This window comes from Impatiens glandulifera, chromosome 6 (genome assembly GCF_907164915.1).
Source record: "Impatiens glandulifera chromosome 6, dImpGla2.1, whole genome shotgun sequence".
Classification (NCBI taxonomy): domain Eukaryota; kingdom Viridiplantae; phylum Streptophyta; class Magnoliopsida; order Ericales; family Balsaminaceae; genus Impatiens; species Impatiens glandulifera.
Window position 1 is genome coordinate 45,057,532 of NC_061867.1, and position 19,804 is coordinate 45,077,335.

The 19,804-nt window shown below is 32.1% G+C and overlaps 2 protein-coding genes across 2 annotated transcripts; one reads left to right on the forward strand and one right to left on the reverse strand.

Annotated features, from left to right (window-relative positions):
• The first annotated feature begins 2,801 nt into the window (after positions 1–2,801).
• LOC124942836 (probable xyloglucan endotransglucosylase/hydrolase protein 23) lies at positions 2,802–3,871 on the forward strand. Its single transcript, XM_047483399.1, has 2 exons — positions 2,802–3,098; positions 3,204–3,871. Exons 1-2 carry the CDS (start codon positions 2,823–2,825, stop codon positions 3,816–3,818), a joined length of 891 nt encoding a protein of 296 aa, XP_047339355.1. The 5' UTR covers positions 2,802–2,822; the 3' UTR covers positions 3,819–3,871.
• Positions 3,872–11,668: 7,797 nt separating this feature from the next.
• Positions 11,669–19,382, reverse strand: LOC124941312 (nuclear poly(A) polymerase 1-like). The gene is made up of 13 exons (XM_047481613.1): positions 19,213–19,382; positions 18,565–19,113; positions 18,400–18,477; positions 18,205–18,312; positions 17,798–17,860; positions 17,529–17,690; positions 16,646–16,759; positions 16,496–16,558; positions 16,069–16,398; positions 15,404–15,568; positions 14,246–15,088; positions 12,704–12,777; positions 11,669–11,952 (listed from the first exon to the last, which is right to left on the reverse strand). Exons 2-13 carry the CDS (start codon positions 18,658–18,660, stop codon positions 11,907–11,909), a joined length of 2,142 nt encoding a protein of 713 aa, XP_047337569.1. The 5' UTR covers positions 18,661–19,113; positions 19,213–19,382; the 3' UTR covers positions 11,669–11,906.
• Between the last annotated feature and the right edge of the window lie 422 nt (positions 19,383–19,804).

Consider the following 19,804-nt stretch of genomic DNA (forward strand, 5'->3'; position numbering starts at 1 on the left):
TTTAATAAGTTTAATATTTAATTTTAAAAATTGAATTATCGATCGATACTAACCGTCGATAATGGTTTCAAAACCGATAAAATCAATATCAATATTGGTCGGTTAACCGGTTTATAAAATAAGATGTAAGACCACACAGATTAACCGACCGGTTGAACACTCCTAAACTCAAATAGTCGAAAGTAAACAATATCTAATTTTTTATTATTCAAATGATATAAAAAATTAAAAAATTAATATTTGTTTACATAATTCATTTTTAACCCAAAACTTTTGGACTGTAAATTGAGCTTTGTTATTTTTATAAGTTTCGTCCATCAAAACCTTAAGAGGGGATGACCATTTAGTTATAGGAAATTTTGAAATAATTTCTTTTTAAAAACTCCAAATTATAAGTTTCTAATAACATAAAACTACCAAATTAATTTATCTGTCTTGATGGAGAGATATAGATGAAATGACATTACTTTAATTGAGGATCTAATAACAACGTGATATTAATTAATTATGTTTTAATTATTTCTAATCTAGCTTATTTATAAAAGTGATATCAGTCACTTTATATTCATGATAAATTCATAAGTTATAAATCTGATTTTATATTAAATTATATTATTTTGATTTATATTAAAGATGATATTTAAATAATTATTTATTATATTAATAACTCATAAATTCTAATTATTTAAACAATGGAGGATCCTACTAAACTCTTTCCCCTGCCTCTTTGAGAACCCACCCAAACTCAGCCTGAAAACCCGACTTTTGAAGTGAGTTTTAAATATTAAAAGAACGTGCTAATTAATAACTCCAAAAGTTTGACATGATGACTACAACTTACCGTGGCAAAATTCATTGAGTTATTGAGATGTTAACATCATGTTACAAATGCAGACTTAAATGAATGTTTCGTAAGCATTCAAACTCTTTATCGTGTTCAAAAAGTTGTCTTACCAATTTGTTACATTGTTAGCTTTGTAATTGGTTCTTTCATTCACTTAGGATAACTCATTAGCTTTTCTATGTTTCATTCATTTAGGAGAACTTGTTGCCAAATTAGTGATTCAAGAGAAGTAAGAAGCTTCTCTCTCAAATCTCAATAGTAGTGATGCAATGCATACAATAAAATACAAAAACACTTGATGATAGTTGAGCCTCCATCACACGAAGTTTCCTTTGGGTCCGACCAATTTTGTATATTTTGTGGGGACCTAGGGTTCAATTTTTGACCAAAAGCTTTCACCAGCTCACACTATCCCTTGATCCATCCTATGCATGCATTAGCTAGTTGTGGCCAGTTGTTCTTATTTGTCCTTTTCACTATTTGAGATATTACCTTCCCAAGTCCCAACTAATAATATAATGTAATCTTTTTATTTTTGAAAATGAGGATAATTAGTATGACACTCCATAATAGTATGACACTCCACAATAATAATTTACTTTCATTTAAAACGTTTTTAATGAAATTGAACTCGACACTCATGATGATTTGTTCTTTTAGATAATATTATATTGCAATCTATTAACTAAAATTATGGCATTTCTGTAATCTTACTCAATTTTCCGCACACACCGACAATTCGTTAGAGTAATTCATTATCGTGATCTACTCGTATAACTCATCATTTCGGAGTTTATGTTGTCGCGCTCTGTTAATGCCCGCTGAAGATTTAGGAGTCCCGTTAGTTGAGTAATGGGTAAACTCTAAGAGCATCTCCAACAAGTACCCAAACTCAAACCACATTTTTTCTCTAACTGATACCTAAACGCAAACCTAAAATTGGTTTTTCACTATTTTTCCTCTCTTCAAAATGCATATATGTGTTTGTATTGTTCATAATCAAAACTTTTTTTATCTTCTAATTTAATCCATAAACTTAATTTAAGTATGTTTTATACATTAAGCTTATTTATATAATTTATTATTTTTATTTATTTATTTAGGTATTTATATAATTTATTTTTTTATATAATAACTTTTATATAACATAAATTTATAATAATATTAAAATTGATAATAATGTTAAGAAAAATAATTTGTGTATTGTAATTTTTAAATTTTTAATAATTTTTTATAAATAATTATAATCAAATTTAATATATTGGGGTGATATTAAAATATTTTGATGTAATTTATAACATTATAAATATATTGTGTGATATTAAAAAGTTATAAAAGTTCAGGTAAAGAAGAATATTATAAAAATATTTTTTTAAATTTTAGAATGAGTTTTTTAGTTTGAGAAAAATTATTGTTTGATATGACATTTACATCAAAATGAATTTGAAAATGTTTTTTTTTTTAAATTTAGAAATGGTCTAAATATTTTATTTTGTGAATGTAGTAGGTTAAAATGAGTTAAAGACCTTACTTATTTTAATTTAAAACATTTTAAATTAGAAACGAAACATTTCTATTTATGAAAGTGATTAACTCCTTAAACATGTTTAGTAAACAATAAAATTATTGCTTAATTAAATAAGCTCCACCAAATTAAATAATGTAAAATATGCTAGTATTTCCCAAAGCATACATTATTTAATTTTAAAAAATTAAAGTTAGTATTTAAAAAAAATAAAATCAAATCTTCATATTCAAATTATACACATCTATAGAAAGAATGAAAAAACAGAGTGAGTCACAGCTGTTTACAGCTTCTAAGTAATAATTTACTACATTTTTCCAACTGGCACTTTTAATTCCATTTCTTCTTCTTCTTCTATGAATCTTCCTCTCTTCTTCTTCTTCTCCCATTAAACCCTATAAATAAAACATTTTCCATTTCCCATTTCTCAAACCTTCTTATTAACCAGCTTCAATGGCTTCTCCTTCTTCATTATCCAATCTAATCACAATAATCATCATCTCCATTATTAGTATTTCAGCCTCCTCTGCAAATCTATACGAAAATGTGGACATAACATGGGGCGACGGCAGAGCCAAGATTCTCAACAACGGAGATCTCCTCACTCTCTCACTAGATCAATCCTCCGGCTCCGGCTTCCAATCCAAAAACGAATACCTCTTCGGCAAAATCGACATGCAGATCAAGCTCGTCCCCGGTAACTCCGCCGGCACCGTCACAGCCTATTATGTAAGTCTTTTCATAAACCCAGTGAGAAAACAGAGTCTTGGCTTATATATATATATATCTATTTAAGATGAACTTATTTGAAAATGGATGATGATGATGATGCAGTTGAAATCGCCTGGAACAACTTGGGACGAAATAGATTTCGAGTTCTTAGGGAATCTAAGTGGCGATCCATACATTCTTCACACGAACGTGTTCAGCCAAGGAAAAGGAAACAGAGAGCAACAATTCTATTTATGGTTCGATCCCACCCTGGATTTCCACACTTACTCCATCCTCTGGAATCCTCAACGCATAATCTTTTCAGTCGACGGAACTCCCATTAGGGAATTCAAAAACGCGGAATCGGTCGGGGTGCCGTACCTGAAGAGCCAGCCAATGAGGATATATTCAAGCTTATGGAACGCCGACGATTGGGCCACAAGAGGTGGCCTGGTGAAGACGGATTGGACTCAGGCGCCGTTCTCATCGTCTTATCGGAATTACAACGACGCCACTGCCTGCGTTTGGTCGGCTTCTGCAGGTAAGTCGTCTTGTAACGACAATACGTTGAAATCGCAGTCCGGCGGCGGCGGCGGCGGCGATGGGTGGTTGAATGAAGAGCTGGATAGTAGTAATGAAGAGAGGCTAAAATGGGTGCAAAAGAAGTATATGGTCTATAATTACTGTTTTGACACTTCTAGGTTTCCTCTTGGAATACCACCAGAGTGTTCCTTGTAATAGGAAAATGTATAAAACCATGTATTTTATTATTTTCATTCTTTATACTATAATTAAATATTCTTTTATTTTCTTATGATTCAATATTTATTGGCTTCCTATGTTCTATAATTCTTTAACTAGTATAAAAATAACTAGCATTTAGCCCGTGCATTTGCACGAGTAATAATATAAAAATCGTAAAAAAAAATTACGGATAACATTTTTTGACATTTTTTAACCGTTTTAAGTTTATGGGTGAGTCAACCCATAATCCGACCCAAGTATCCATTTACTCAACATCATTATATATTAGTTAGTTAAAAAGTTGAACTTATATTAATATTAAAACGTCCCGCGTTTATCAAATTTGGTGTTGAATTTAAAATATAAAGTCTTTGTAGCCTAGTTGGTTAAAGAGTTGTACTTATTTTGTTAGGTTGCAAGTTCGAAATATATCTCTAGCCTTTTTAATTTTATTTTTAACCGTTTTAAATTTAAAAACGAGTCAACCCACAATCCGACCCAAGTATCCAAATTAACCACAGCTCTCGACCCGGCAATTCGGACACTTTAAAAATTAAGCATCATTATATTATCAATCAGGTAGGGATGTACTGCAAATCACTAAAATATATCAAATTCTCAAGTTTAATTGAGACTAAAATTGTTTAAGTGAAGTTCTCATAATCAAATATTTTGTAATTTGTTTGAATATATAGAAATAATACAATATTATGATAATAAAATTGAGAATAATAAAATCATATACATATTAATTTTATTTGAATTATTTTAATTATAATTTTAAATATAAATAAACATAGAAAATTAAATTAAACTGCCCATAACAGGCTTAAATATTTTATATTTAATTCAATTCATTAAATTAAATAAAGCTATCTTTATTAAATTGTATATTTGAAAGTATTTATTAAATGTGATTAAATAAAATCCAAAATATATAATACAACAAAGTCAATTGGGATATTAAATCAAATATACAACAAAGTCAAATATAATATTCCGGCCCACACACAAAAGATTATGATCCTTAACAGGCTTAAATATTTTATATTTAATTCAATTCATTAAATTAAATAAAGCTATCTTTATTAAATTGTATATTTGAAAGTATTTATTAAATGTGATTAAATAAAATCCAAAATATATAATACAACAAAGTCAATTGGGATATTAAATCAAAATGAAAAATAAATACCTAACATTGTCAAGTTACTAATTAAATCGAATGGATGGATTATGGATAGTTTCTTAATAACAATATTGTCAATTAACAGAAAAAAAAAAGTGTGAGTTGAACTTATTTATTTGTATAATTAATTTATTTACACGAATCAATTACTTAAAAGTTTATTTAGAGATATAACACTATAATACTAGTTTTCAATTTGTTCAAAAGTGACACATTAAATATTCATAAAATAATAATAAAATAAATTTAAATTTAATAATTAATGTGTCACTTTTCTTAATTTTGTTTGGATTATTTTTATCAAAATATGTTATAATATTGAATTAAATAATTTTAAATTTCTTTAAATTTAAATAATTTATAAATATAAGGTTCAATATTTTTTTATAGATAATAAGACTTTGATTATATTAATTATAACTAAAAATATATTTTAAATAAATTTAAATAAAAGATAAAATGGATTTAAGTGGTTAGCAAGAATATAATAAGAACTTTGAGTAATCTGTCTCCCTGGCAATAAGATCATCTTATTAGGGGAAATGATGTGAGTAGGCATAACATTGAGTCGATTGGCAAGAGTACTCTTGGCGAGTACCATATAAAAACTTCTAATCAAACTAATAGTTAAAAAAATGTTTAAGATCCCTTTGATATTAACAGATGAACACTATTTTCGAAAGAAGTTGTGACGTAAAAGTGATTGAAATATTGAATGAGTCAAGATTAGGGATGACAACGGGTATCTTATTCGGCCGACATTCTTGTTATTATAAAGGAAGAAATAAACTAGAAATAATAATGTTGAAGAAACTAGAGAGAATAATGTTGAAAAACTACACAGGATGATGTTGAAAATGAAGAATGAGGAAGAAGAAATAATATTTTCTTATTAAAATATATGAAGATGAATAATAGCAGTGTTCTAAATTTAGGCCTAGGCGCTCGGCGCTAGCCTAACGCATCGAAAAGCCTCTATTCGTTTGAAAAAATTGCTAGGCCGCCTTTTCGGCGCACATGGTTGCCTAGACAGTCAATTTGGGCGCCCAACCATTTTTTTGTAATTTCTAACTAAAATAACCTTCCAAACGTTACCCAGACTCTACTCACTACCCACTCTACCCATTGTCTCAACTAGAACTAGAACTAGAACCTGCCATTGAGTTATCTGCCTCATCTAGAACCTGAAGCTACCAGTGAGTTGTCTACATCATTATTTTCTTAGTTTACCTCATCAACATTTTCTTAGTCATAAAAGATTATGAGACTCGGGAAGACGACCGTTAATCAACTCGGTATCCCAAAGGAAGACGATCTTCGGTTTATCAATACTGTCAAGGCAAAGAAATACATCAAGAACTTACCTTATTCTAAAGGTACACCTTTCCCTTCTCTATATCCACATCCCAATCCTTTGGCCATTGATCTTTTGGAGAAGATGTCTGTTTTTAATCCGTCAAAGAGGAACAGTAGGGAATGATTTTTGTTAACTCTAAAATAAGTGGTATTATGATAGTATTATCTATCATGTGGGTCCTTTATTGTTATTCTATCATCTTGTAAAGCTCATTAAAAAAAATAAAAAATTTACAAATTGCATTTTAGATACATTAGATATACTTTGTTCAATGTTACTTTAGGTACATATTCAATGTCATCTTCAATGCTTCATCCTCAGCTAGTACTCCCTCCCAAGCTCAATTCTCATCCGAAATTGAGCCAGAGCTTAAATGAAAGTCATATAATATTGGTTGAGAGTATGTCATCTTGTATAATCCAATTAACTTGGACAAAGTCCAATGCAAGTTATGTGGGAAGCAAATGTCAAGAGGTACATTTAGAATAAAATAACATATTGCGCACATTCAAGGATATGTTTCTGCATGTCCTAATTCTTCTGCTAAAGATAAAGCCAAGTGTAGAAATGCTATTAATATAGGAAAGTACAAGAAGAGAAACAAGAAAATGCGAGAAGAAGAGCTGATATCCAGTGTGAATGTGAAGGGATAATTATTATTATGTTGAAAAAGATGAATTAAGGGAGTCATTATGGGCCACTAAATCGCCCCGTTATCTTGGACCTATGGACAATTTTGCTACAACCATTGTTCCTAAAGCTTCTCTAAATTTAGAAAAGATAATGAGAGAACAGAACATCCATGATGTCATTTGGAAAGAGAGATCAAATCACGTGAAGGATTATTTGGCTGATTGGGTTTATGAAGCTGTCATATCTTTCAATGCATTTGACCTTGATTTTAAGCTTTTTGAAGAAGCACTTGGTCAATTTGGATGAAGGTTTAAACCTCCTAGTCAAGATGAATTTAGGGAGCCACTATTGAAAAAAGTAGTTGATAGAATCAAAACTATATTGAAGATACATGAAGATGAATGAAAAAATAGTGGTTGTTCAATCATGACTAATGGTTGGGGTGATAAAAAGAGAAGAAGCATCATGAACTTGTGATCCAAAGAATTACTATAAATATTTTATCATTGATCACTAGTTCTTCTGGATTCTAAAGAAATTGGAGTACATTTGAAGAGGTTAGTAGCATAAATAATTAAATAATAAATACACATGCATTTTTCTACTTTTACTAGTTTTTTTTCTTCTTCCTTATTATAAAACTTTTTTTTTCTTGTAGATACTTACCAAGAAAAGGAATAGAATAGATTCTTCCCGATTAAGAATAAGAAGAAGGAGAAAGATATTGATGTATTGTTGAGTGGACTGATATTAATGATGATGAGTTTGGTGAGAACTTGACTTCTGAATCTTGAAGAAGTCCTAGGATGGAAGAAGTTGAATTTGAGTCGGATGAAGAACATGTGGTAGAAGAATATGGAGAAGAAGAGTTGGTTTGAAAGCATTGTTCTTAATTTTTGATGTGATACTTGTGTTTAAAACTTTGGATGATTTTGTTGTTGCTTGTTGTTATTATTATTATTATGTTATTTTATATTATGCCTATTTTTATGTTTGGACATTAGAATTATAATTTTTAATTTTTGTGTACTGTTGTTGTAGACTTGTTTGTAGTTTTGTTTGCAAGTTTGGATCAAGTTTGTGATTGTTTGAATGATTGGAATGTTGTTATTTTCATATTTGAAATTTTGGAATTGATCATTAACTGTTATAATTGCACATTTAAATTGTTTGGTATTGTTCTCTACTTAATTTTTGTAACTGGTTAAAGATTTATTGTTAAATTTTAGTACACCGCCTAGCAATTGATGTCTAGCGAAATTTAGAACATTGATGAATAGTAATGAGTAATAAATATTTTGGTTGAGATGAAGTGTGAATGGTAGGTAAGGATAATAGATTATATATATTTATTGTAATAATTATAATAATTAAGAATTTGAAAAGTCACCTTTTTTTTTTAATTATTTAATATTTAATATTTAAATATATATATATATTAATATATTCGGGTATCGGATTTGAGTTTAGCGCACTCCCCGAACCCGATTGGGTAACCTTCTACCCTTCTCACTCCCGACCTCGATTTAAAATACTCGACCCCGACCATCGGATATTCACGAGTATCGGGTATACATGTAATCATTGTCATCCCTAGTGAAGATAGCTAGACTTGATAAATTTCAAAAAAATCTTAATGAAATTAAGAGTGAAACCGTCTGTATTGGAGCTTTGTCCTCATCGACCGCCTTCCATTTCTCCTCCAATGTAAAAGGTTGCTCGATGAAGGATCTTTGCTCACATGTAATGCTCGTGAAAGGGACCCTGTGAAATGTGGGTCTGGAGAGACGAGTTTTCTTAAAAATTTCTTCGTAAAATGTTGCGACTTGATAATATTTGAATCTTCCACGTCCTCCATTGAGTCTGAGGATTGAAATGCGATTGTATCTTTTTCGAGTGTTCGTGTAGTTATGAAAAAACTATTATTAGTCGTCTTCCTTTATCCAAAGTCATATAAATTTTTTGTCTTGCATTGTTTTATTCCAATTTATAAAAGAATTATAGCGATTCCATAAGAGTTAGTTATTCACAACCTCTTTTTTTATAAATCCCGATGTTAGATTTGAGATAATCAAAATTAGTACGCCTTCATTCTTTTATAAATGTTTGAAGATCTTTTTGTTTTCGGGCCACAATTAAAGAGGGTCTGCTCGAACCCAAATTATGTGTCGTTCACCGGTTCTTGATAGCCGAAATGAAATTGGGATTATCTAGTATAGCATTCTCAAATCAGAAAGGGGGCTTCGACTAAGGATGAAGTTCACAAGATAATGTGATAGATCTATGATATGAAAGATGCCTCGTCATGTATCTTTGGTTGTATGAGATGAATAACCTCCCAATCCAAGTTAAAAAGAAATTTGTCTATTATCGACATTTGACAGTTGTTTTTGTTGTCGTGCCATTTAAATTTTGCCCCTTCCAACACCGGATCAATTAGATGAGAGATACTGATAAATATAATTAAAAATGTCAATATCCTATCGAATCTTTTAGCATTTCTTCGTTCCCTCGAGCTCTAACAAGATTAAAGTCACCACAAATGGTTTAGTGTTATAGTAAATCGATCCATATACTACTGTGAAAATCCACCCTATATCATTAAAAAGGTTTTGCAAGAGGATGGAGACAAAAATGCACCTTTTCAAAAATAGAAGGCCTTAAATTTTTTTGAATTACATAGAATAAGAATCCCTCCGGAGTATGGATGGCAATTTAAAACCGCCCCGCGAAAACTGAACCGAATTGCCCCGTTTGGGACGGTTTTTCCCCGAAACCGAACGAGGATGGGGCGGGGATGGTATTTGTGTCCCCCGACCCGCCCCGATTTCACCCCGTTTTCACCCCGATTCTGCCCCGAATATCATAAACATAATTAAATATATTAAATCATCAATATATTTATTTATTTACTATATTTTATAAGAGTATTAAAATTATTTCTTTATAATAATATAAAATTTTAATATATTACAATATATATTATATTAAAAAATTGCTTTATATAATTTTATTGTATAATATTTATTTATTTTTTTAAAATAAAAATTATTAACGGTGCCCCGCGGGATTCCCCGAAACCGAAAAAAACCGAACGGGGCGGGGATGGTATTAAAAAAATCCCCGAAATTAAAATGGGGCAGGAATGGTAATTGCATTCCCCGCCCCGAACCGCCCAATTGCCATCCCTTCTCCAGAGTGACCCGTTGCATAGAAAACTCTCTAGGTATAGTTGGTTCTCTCTGCCAGATCTATTATAAATTTCTTCAAAATCAGTAATGAAGATTTTGAAAAGTAATAATAATATCACAATTATAAGTTAATAAATGAAAACACTTTATTATCATCTTCAATCCACAACTTCATTCTCAAATTTAAAATCAGTAAATCTCACATTAAATAATAATTCATTTACAACCCAAAAATTAATTTCAAACTCAAACAAATATTTTTAGAATATTCTTTCCTTGCACTAACATTTTAAACTTATTAATATTGTTTATATATTTATTTAACTTTACATATTTAATTCTAATCTTTTCTCATTCATTTAATAAAATTAATTATATATCAATAATTCATACAAAACAAAATAATTCAATAATATTTTTAAATAAATAAACATATTCTATTAAAACAAACATTATTGATTATAAAATTATAATTTTTATATTTATTCGTACCGTTAAAAATTATAAATTTATAATTTATAAAATTTAAGTTATAAAATATAACGTAAAAATATAAAATAAATTATAAAATATAACGTAAAAATATAAAATAAATTATAAAAAATAAATTAGATAAAATTTGAAGTATAATACAATTCAATGATTCAGTTATACATTTAAAAAATATTATAATTTTTTATCTTAAAAGTAAAAGAATAAGTTGGAAGATCAATAATGATGGAATGAATAGTGGCAACAACATATTTGCATTTGGCCAGAGGAGAGGGGATGAAAACGCATTGTGCGTTCTGGGTTGGAGGAAGAAAGGGCACGCAAAACTCATTATGCGTGCCCGTTGAGGATGCTCTTAAGCACCCGCACATTCCAACTAATATTTTGTTCAACATCTAACAAATCGTAGAGTGTTGAGTCCGTATTCAGTTGCCTCAGCTAAGGCATTATCAGAGGCTTCTAGAATCACCAAATTCTCCTCGGCTGATGTCTCCTTGACTTTCCGATTTGACCATTAGGCGTAAATATTTAACTACAACATACAGTGACAGTGTCGAAATCGCCCTCGGATTCACTTTCAAAATTATCAGTACTAGGGATCTTTTTTTTTACCAGCCATTGAAGTCACTTCCTCTACTCTGTTCGTGTGATTTCTCTAGTTAGCTTGATATATGATTGGGTTTGGAGGAAAGTTACGAATGTGTAGAAAAGGTAATATTGCAGTAGATGTTTGTTATATGGACTGGTGGGTTCGATAGTGTTATGTTGGGGTGAATAATAAGTGGACTGGGTAATGGGTTGAGTAATCTAATTTGCAGGGGTGGGTTTTCGTATCTGCAGGAGTGTCGCCAACTAGCGACAACGTCTTCAACTAATAGACAGTTTCACACATAACACATAAATCACCACCAACGTGAGTTAAAAAAACACACTTGAAAAATCAAAAAATTATTAAATAGAAAGGAAGGATACTATTTGACACGTCCCTTGAACATGTTATTCTAAAAAAAACTTCATTGAATTCATCGTTAAAACTAGTTTACAAACCAGAAAATACGTTGAATATCAGTCATTTTATTTTGGCCAGATTACAAAAACAATTCTTGATATTATCCAAGAACAGCTAAAAGACACGTTCCTCTCCCAATTTGGCCTATTTTTGGCCTTCCCAGCCTAATTGCATATTAATTGCAATAGCCGCATCCTTAGCCTATCTTTCTTCAACTGCTTCCCCCAGCAGCTTTGGCAAAGGAAGTGAACTTAATCCTACAAATAAACCCGTTTGAATCTCAAAAAATACAATTTATTTGAAACTATTAAGGCAAAAATGGATTAAAATTCAAGCTTGCTCCGCTAGCTATTCATTCAAAATGACACCGCAAAACCACAAAAACGAATACAAATCAAAATCTCATGGCTTTAGGCTCAAAAATCTAAGCCTTATTCCGACTTTGACCTTTTTCCATTCATACCTTTCGCTTTACAGACCACGTAATCCTTGCAAATAGATTCCAAATCATTATGATTTGTAACAGTGAGATTACAGTGCATTTCTCACTAAGCGAGTAAACTAAATATATAAGTATAAAGATAAATGAGCACATTTACTTCGTACTCTCAAAATATAACAAATTTACTACTTGTGATAGTTCTTGACAATTTCACCCCCAAAAAGTTCAAAGGGTATCTATTCTATTTTAGAAAGTTCAGGGGCAGATTCTACTTTTTCCTAATAAAAACCGCAATGGTAATCAGACTGCTCTTGTTCCTATATTCTGACAAACCATTTATAGTTCAATACTCCAAATCACAAGCTGTCGCTACTTATTTCATGATCCTGGGTTATATATTTTTCGGCTGAAAATGAACTGATTATTGACCCATTCTTATCAACCAAAAATTACTCTATTTCTGTGGCTCGTCGATCTATTAATCATAACCCAAGTATCCACCACTATTTCAACAGGATCAAGAACTCAATGGCAATTTTAAGTATATGTAACATTTTAATTAATACCTGAGAAGTGGCTTTTCCTGTGTCATGAGTGCAGGCTGGACCTGGCTTGGCATAGGTGCCATAAGTTCAGATGGCTTGAACAAACCAAAAAAAGAAAACCAAAACAAAGACAAAAAGACCATTAGACTTGCATGTACTATCTACTAAATTGCACTTCTGTCTCAATCAGAAAAAAAGGACAAGCTTCAACCATGGAAGGACAACATCTGAGAACAAAGAAAGATTAACGAAAACTGAAATATGAATTGGTTGGAATAGTTGAGAAAACTACCAAGCTTAAAAAGAAATTGTCTACGAAAAGAGGTATCAAAGAGATCTCCTTAAAGTCGTTACAGGACATTTGGGGTTTATCATCTTAAGTTGAACCTTATTTCTTAGATCATCTAAGGGTGTGATAAAACTGGCAATGAAGTGTTGAGATGAATACTGAATTTTAAGTGTCAAAATGAATCACTTAAAATTTCTAAAGTTTATGCACAAGTTAGTCTGATAAAACGTGAAAATAATGTCAGAGAAGGACTTGACTATTTTACTATTTTACCCTGACAATGACGTATGTGGATTAATTTTCAAGGTCAAAGATGTGTCGTTCATAGCTTATACCAGCTTACAGAATTAAACAAGATTTTATTGCTTAATTTGAGCTAAATTTAAATAACCAAATAACTAAGTAACAGTTATCAAATGAACTTAATTCAAATAATCACTTAATCTAAAATCATTTATCAAAAACCCCTAAACTAAAGCATATTCAAGAACCAAATTTTCAAACAAAAAGAAAAAATGACAATGGCATCGTTAAGCACAAGTGCATAACAACTCATATAATGATGAAATCAAAGGGTAAGAACTCCTTGGCAAGAAAAAAGGTATAAGAAGAACAAATTTCCCTCTGCATAAATATAAAAAGGTATTTTAGCCCTTATATTCTCCTGGTACTAAAGATCTCAAGTGCTACATACTTTTAGCATGTTTCCCTTGTTCATAATAAAATGACGAGTCTTGTAGTAGTATGGTATAACTTATCTGTCAATGATTCTACATAGATCACATAAATGAATACTAAAATTAGCAGCAAACCAAACACCAAAACCTTTTCTTTTCTTTTTTTCCGTAGTAGACTCAAGTCACAGGCATGCACAATCTTTGAAAGCATGAGGGGTCTAATAGCCTCAATGATAGTCATCATGCAAAACAAAGGGCTGTTTTAAAAAAAAATTAATGTTGATCATGATCCGAAAATCTACATTTGTTATGTTTGCGAAAAATTACAATGATCCAAAATATAATCTGACCATGATCCAATAAATCTCTACTACAAATGATGCAACAAAGTATAGATCTAGAAAAAAAAATTGTATACCAAATGATGCTGCAAAAATCACACTAATCTGGATCATTAGCTAGAATATATCGAACGGAAAGAAATAACTTTCAATATATAAAATTTGAACTCTGGCAGATCGTGATTATGACAAAATACTAGTTTTCAAATAGGTTCATAATGCAATATGCAGAACAGAAAATGATGGCAGAAAGTACCTCAAGCTCTTCCAATCCAACAATTGCACGCAAATTCTTTGGAACAGGTTCGCTGACTGTTGCTACAGCATCTGCTTCAATATGTGTAGAGGATTCAGCTCTCGTATCTGTTGTGATCTCATTTGTACATTCAATTTTACATTTAACATCTCCATCAAGCTCCTCAAGTTCAGGTGCAGGTGACTGATGAGCACAAAACGGATCAAACACGATCTTCTCAATTGCAAGCTCCTCTGCTTCCTTTGAGCTCAATGATCCAATGGCTGTGCATGAGACTCCAGGTGTACTTGTAACTCCATTGCTTCCCCAGTTATCATATGATAGAGTTTCAACTGGACTTTTGTAGCATTCAGATATATGACTACTACTTACTCCATCTAATGTCAACACAGTTGCACCAATATTCTGTTCTTCATTTCCAACATTCATTAGCACACCTGGAGAAGAAGTCAAACAATTTGTACCTTCCCTCTTTCTCCTTTTATGATCTTCTGTTCTCTCATGTGTTCCATCACTTGGTTCAGCAACCCGTTTAGACTCACCAGCTATCTTCGCAGGACGAAGAGGTCGAATTCCACCAGGAAACACAAAACTTGGTATACTCCTTCGTTTGACGTGACTGACATGGATTTCCATACCAGGCTTCCAAAGGGTATACATTCCAACAGAGACCTTAAATTCATCAACAGTCGCCCTTATATCAAACTGTTCACTTTCATTTGCTTGAACTCCTTGCTGACGCTGAAGACCCATGAAGTAGCAGCAATGGAAAGGTTTGGATTTGTCTGAAAATTCCCCTGGGTGAGGATGGCACTGAAGCATATTGAAAGTGTACTTCTCAATCTGCAATTTCAAAATTGCCTATCTTTAGTAGAATTTTTAGATACAGCAAATATAAATTGAAACTGAGGAACAATTAATACATATAGCTTAGGCCTTATTTCACTAAAGGGTTATTTGAATTTAATCCAAATAACCCCTTATTACTATCATCAATCACTTTATCAATAAAACCATCAACTAAAATACCTTACTCATTTTTAACCACAAATAATCCACTTTTTCATCGAATGTGCTTTTCCAAAAAAAAACGATTATTTATAAACTATACATCAATCAAGCTCTTAATAATGCATTGACAGAAATGATGCAAGTGACCTTCAGTGTGAGCTGACGAAGGCGAGATTCGACCCATCCTTTCCATTTCCTAAGATCATCTTCATCTACAGCTGCAATTTCAATCTGCAAATAATTTTTATATGCTTCAAAAAATGGATGATACTCAAAGAGTGTATCCCAGGTGGTCTTGTTTGCCTCCATCGCCTGCCATCAAAAATAGCACCATATCATAATTGGAGAGAGAAGACATGATCCACAATTTTCTGAAGCTCAAGAAAAAATAGCATTAATTCCATTCACTAGTAATGTTATTGAACAAACTGACATTTGGACATCAATGACTTCAATAGACATTTAAGAACCAATTTATTTAGCTGGAATCTTTACACATCTTGGGGGCGAGGGGATATGATCACCATTATCCATGGTTTATTTGTTCTTAGAAGAAATGTTCTTTTGAATGTTTAAGAGAAATGAAATAGCAATCAACATGTAGAACACTAAAATATCACCCAGAAAGAAAGGTACAACTGAAGGTGCATCCTAAACATTAGAAGAAAAAAAAAACAATTGAAGGCCTGACCTCATGAAGAGAATGAAGAAACAACAATTCAATAAATAGTGGATTTGTGGTATGCTTAAATATGCCTGCAAAAATGAGGATTCAAACCTCTTAGGAACAACATATGCAGCACACTTCATACCTCACATATTTCACTTCCACGCTGAAATTCTTCTGTCATAATACGCAAAGTACTTGATGACACATTATAACTGGAATTCATTGAAGGATAGGCCGGAGTTATGATAGGCATCAAATGGAATCTGTCCTTGTAATTTCGTCTCGGATCCCAAACTTGCAGTCCAAGAGATCTTTCTTCAATGTCACAAAGTACTACAGGATTAGGCCAACGCCATTGTGTATAGACCCTAAAAAATCGAGACACCAACATGTTGGGAAGAGCATTGGGATAAAGCTGGCATATACGAGCAACAAGCAATGCCCAATTAATGCCACCTAAAAACCCTGCAACCTGCCAATGGAATAGAGAATCAATCTGAACTGTAAAGGAAGTGCACAAGAAAATTAATATGAACTTAACATAATAATTTACTAAAAATCCACCATACATTGGAATAAACACCCCTTCGCTTAGCCCAAAATCTCATGCATCTCAATGTTGTGCGAAAACTCTGCACCCCATAAAATGAACAGAAAATAATCATAACACTATAATTGTGAGAAAAAGATGGAACAGAGAAACAGGTTTCAACAATGACCTGAATATTTGGCACCAAACGCAAAATTTGATCAGTAACACGACAGCCATTGAGACTTCGAACAGTTTGCTCATCAGCACTCTGCAGTATTGAATCTTGTGAGATATCCAAGTCCTGCACCAGAAATCCATCCGCATACAACTATTATTTGAACGAAGCGCAAAAAATGCGATCTTTGTTGTCTGACGCACACTTAACATGGAAGATCGTGGGGACTTATTCTGAAATGAAAAAAAAAAACATGTAGCACGAGCAACCTACTATGCATCACGGAACACTACACTTCATTTTGTGGTCCCAATTGAAGACAGGATTATGCATGGTCTCACAAGCAAAGACAAGGTGATCTTCATGCATAATTCTCATTCCTGAAACCCTTCGCTTTATATGAACCACATATATTTTAACAAGGCCTAATAGTATATATATATTACATGGATTACAGCCTCTTTCGAATTTTATTATAAATATTTATAACCTGTGTAATCCTTGCATATACAATAAAACGATAATGCAATATGAGAAATAATCCATAATCAATCCATCATGTTAACCATGAAGTGGATACACCAAAGATACTTTTTACTACCAAATATATTTCTCAATGTCCGGCATCTTCTGGTTCCGGAAAATGGCCTATGCTACAATTTTCAATCCATAAAAAATTAGACTCAATAACAGATTATGTAAGCGAAAACCATCAAACTTCTTTCAATTTTTTTCATTCACACATCTAACTCCCTGACATTCCATGTCACAAAATATCTTATTGGCAAACACTACACATTATCCAAAGGAGCAAGAATGAAGGTAATAAATCATTGCTTATGCCCAAAAAGAACTAAGAGGAGAACCCAACAAGAAATGAGAATTGGAAACTCACTTCAGGGATAACCCAAAGTGAGAGTTTTGCATAGAGAAGATCTATCGAAACCCGTTTGAACTTGAATTTCATAACTGGAACATGAGCATCAGGAACAGGATGCAGTTCTGTCACTTCAGGCATCTCCAACAGCATCCTATATAGCTCACCGAAAAAATCATCCTGCAGTGGACGAGAAAGGAAAGAAAAAGATTGAGACTAAAATGAACAATACTTGCAAATAAAGGTAATAACTATGAGCATTGGTTCACAAAGTGAATAGATCCCACTTCACGGGTTGCATGTCGTGGCCCCACACATAGTGTATCTACATCTGCTCCAGGACCATGAACCTAGATGGAGAAAGGAAAAAGGTCAAAATTTGCATGAAGACAACTGCCAATTAAGATAGCAAAATACACTTGGAGTATGTTTGGATGTGGATAATTGGAATTAAATTTATGATTCCAATTTCATAAGAATTGGAATTGAAGTACAATTCAATCCTTATGTTTGGAGAAATCATAGAATTGCAATTCCAAAGTAGAAATCATGGAATTTGAATATATTAAATTCCATTCAAACAAACAAAGGATTTGGAATTGGACTCCAAATTCAACTCTATTTCCAATTCCACCCGAACAAAACAACATAAATACATATTAAAGAAAAAACACCACCCAAAAGATCTTCTTACCCCAAGACGATAAGAACCAAAGGTGAATATCTTAGCATTTGCCTCATGTACCAGTTGTTCATTCAAACCCTTTGCACGGCTAATAGATTTAACCCAAATCTTCACAATCTGTGCATTATCCGGCATCCATTGTGAGAGCAAAGTATACAAACTTGATCATAACAAATACAGAAAATACAGAAAAATGAAACCAACCTGATCTAATCTCCCTAGAACTTCTTCCCTACTGACAGCTTCCTCTTGACTCTCATGCAAGCCCACATCAACCAAGTACTGAATCAATGAATCATCAACTCAGCAAAATCAAATAAGTGCAATGAGAAACTCCCTTACAATAATGAATGCTTTAGAGACTAAAACCTTTTCAAGTTCGCGAGTCTTGACAATGTCATAATCTGTAGGACCACTCCAAGATATTGGCTCAGTGATTCCCAGTTGCTGGCCCTTAGTTCCCATTCACTTTATATAGTAGGATATAATTGATTATTGCAATATTTTTCTCGCTTTTCAGCTTTTTTTTATTGGAAAATTATTCAAAAATGTTACCCAAGCTTTCACCAAGAAAACCAGGTTAATTAAAATCCATATCCAAAAATCACAAGGTATCTACTAAATTAACTATTGAATACTCAATACTTGTTGGATTTATGGTCTGAAAGCTACAGAAAACTGAAGAAAAATAAAAAACCAAACTGATAAACAAAACCTAGGATTTTCTTTTTATAACTATGAGAAGATAGCTAAATACAATATCTATTGATGTTTGACTCCCTTTTTCTCCAATTCTTCTCCTTTTCGAAACAGACCAAGAAACCCTATTCTCAATTCAGTGGTAGCATGTAAACACAAATTCGCCCAACTTCATTCGTTTTTCCGGTTCATAAGTCTGCTTCCATAGACATCGACTTCCTGTAATGAAATCAATATATTGCTAAACGTTGATATAAGAAGACGTCGTATTTAGAAATCGTAAACAAAAAACAGAATCAGTTTGATGGTAGGTCATACCTTGTCGATATTGCGATAGAGAAAGCCATTGTAAGACCTGTAAAGATCATCAATAGGCAGATATCTTAGAGAGAGAGATGGAGATTAGCGATGGCGACGCGATATTGGGAGGTTCGATACTCTTCTTGGCGGTATCTCTCTGTCGTTTTTCTCCTTTGCGCAGAAATTGCGATAAGAAAAGTGAAAGAACCGACACTGTTTTAAGCACGGTGACGAGATGAAAACAACTAACTCAAAAACTCCGGTTTATTTCTCTTTCCTTAATTTCTCCTTTAAAAATTAAAGTAAATATAGGTCTTTTACTTTCAAGTGGTTTAAAAAAATGATAGGTTATTTTAATTTTTTTTTTAAATTAATTCAAATAAAGAGTTTGTAACTCTTAGGAATCGCTCCCCGCAGTTTAGCACGTGTCATCACGATATGTGGCAATACGGGAAATATCGCGGGATTATTTAAAGTTATTACATAACTAATTTAAAAAGATTATTTATTTGAAAATATAGTCGCCAAATTGTTTAGAAAAAACAGTAAAAGTAGAATCAAACAAGCCTTATGACCGAAGTCCTAGGGTCTGGGTCCGATTATGGCAATC

Coding starts and splice junctions, on each gene's coding strand:
- LOC124941312 (XM_047481613.1), bottom strand. CDS start 18,660: ATGGGAACTAAGGGCCAGCAACTGGGAATCACTGAGCCAATATCTTGG. Junction 17,861..18,204: donor TTGGTTCTTATCGTCTTGGG/GTAAGAAGATCT, acceptor TTCTCCATCTAG/GTTCATGGTCCTGGAGCAGA. Junction 16,399..16,495: donor GAAGGGGTGTTTATTCCAAT/GTATGGTGGATT, acceptor TTCCATTGGCAG/GTTGCAGGGTTTTTAGGTGG.
- LOC124942836 (XM_047483399.1), top strand. CDS start 2,823: ATGGCTTCTCCTTCTTCATTATCCAATCTAATCACAATAATCATCATC. Junction 3,099..3,203: donor GCACCGTCACAGCCTATTAT/GTAAGTCTTTTC, acceptor ATGATGATGCAG/TTGAAATCGCCTGGAACAAC.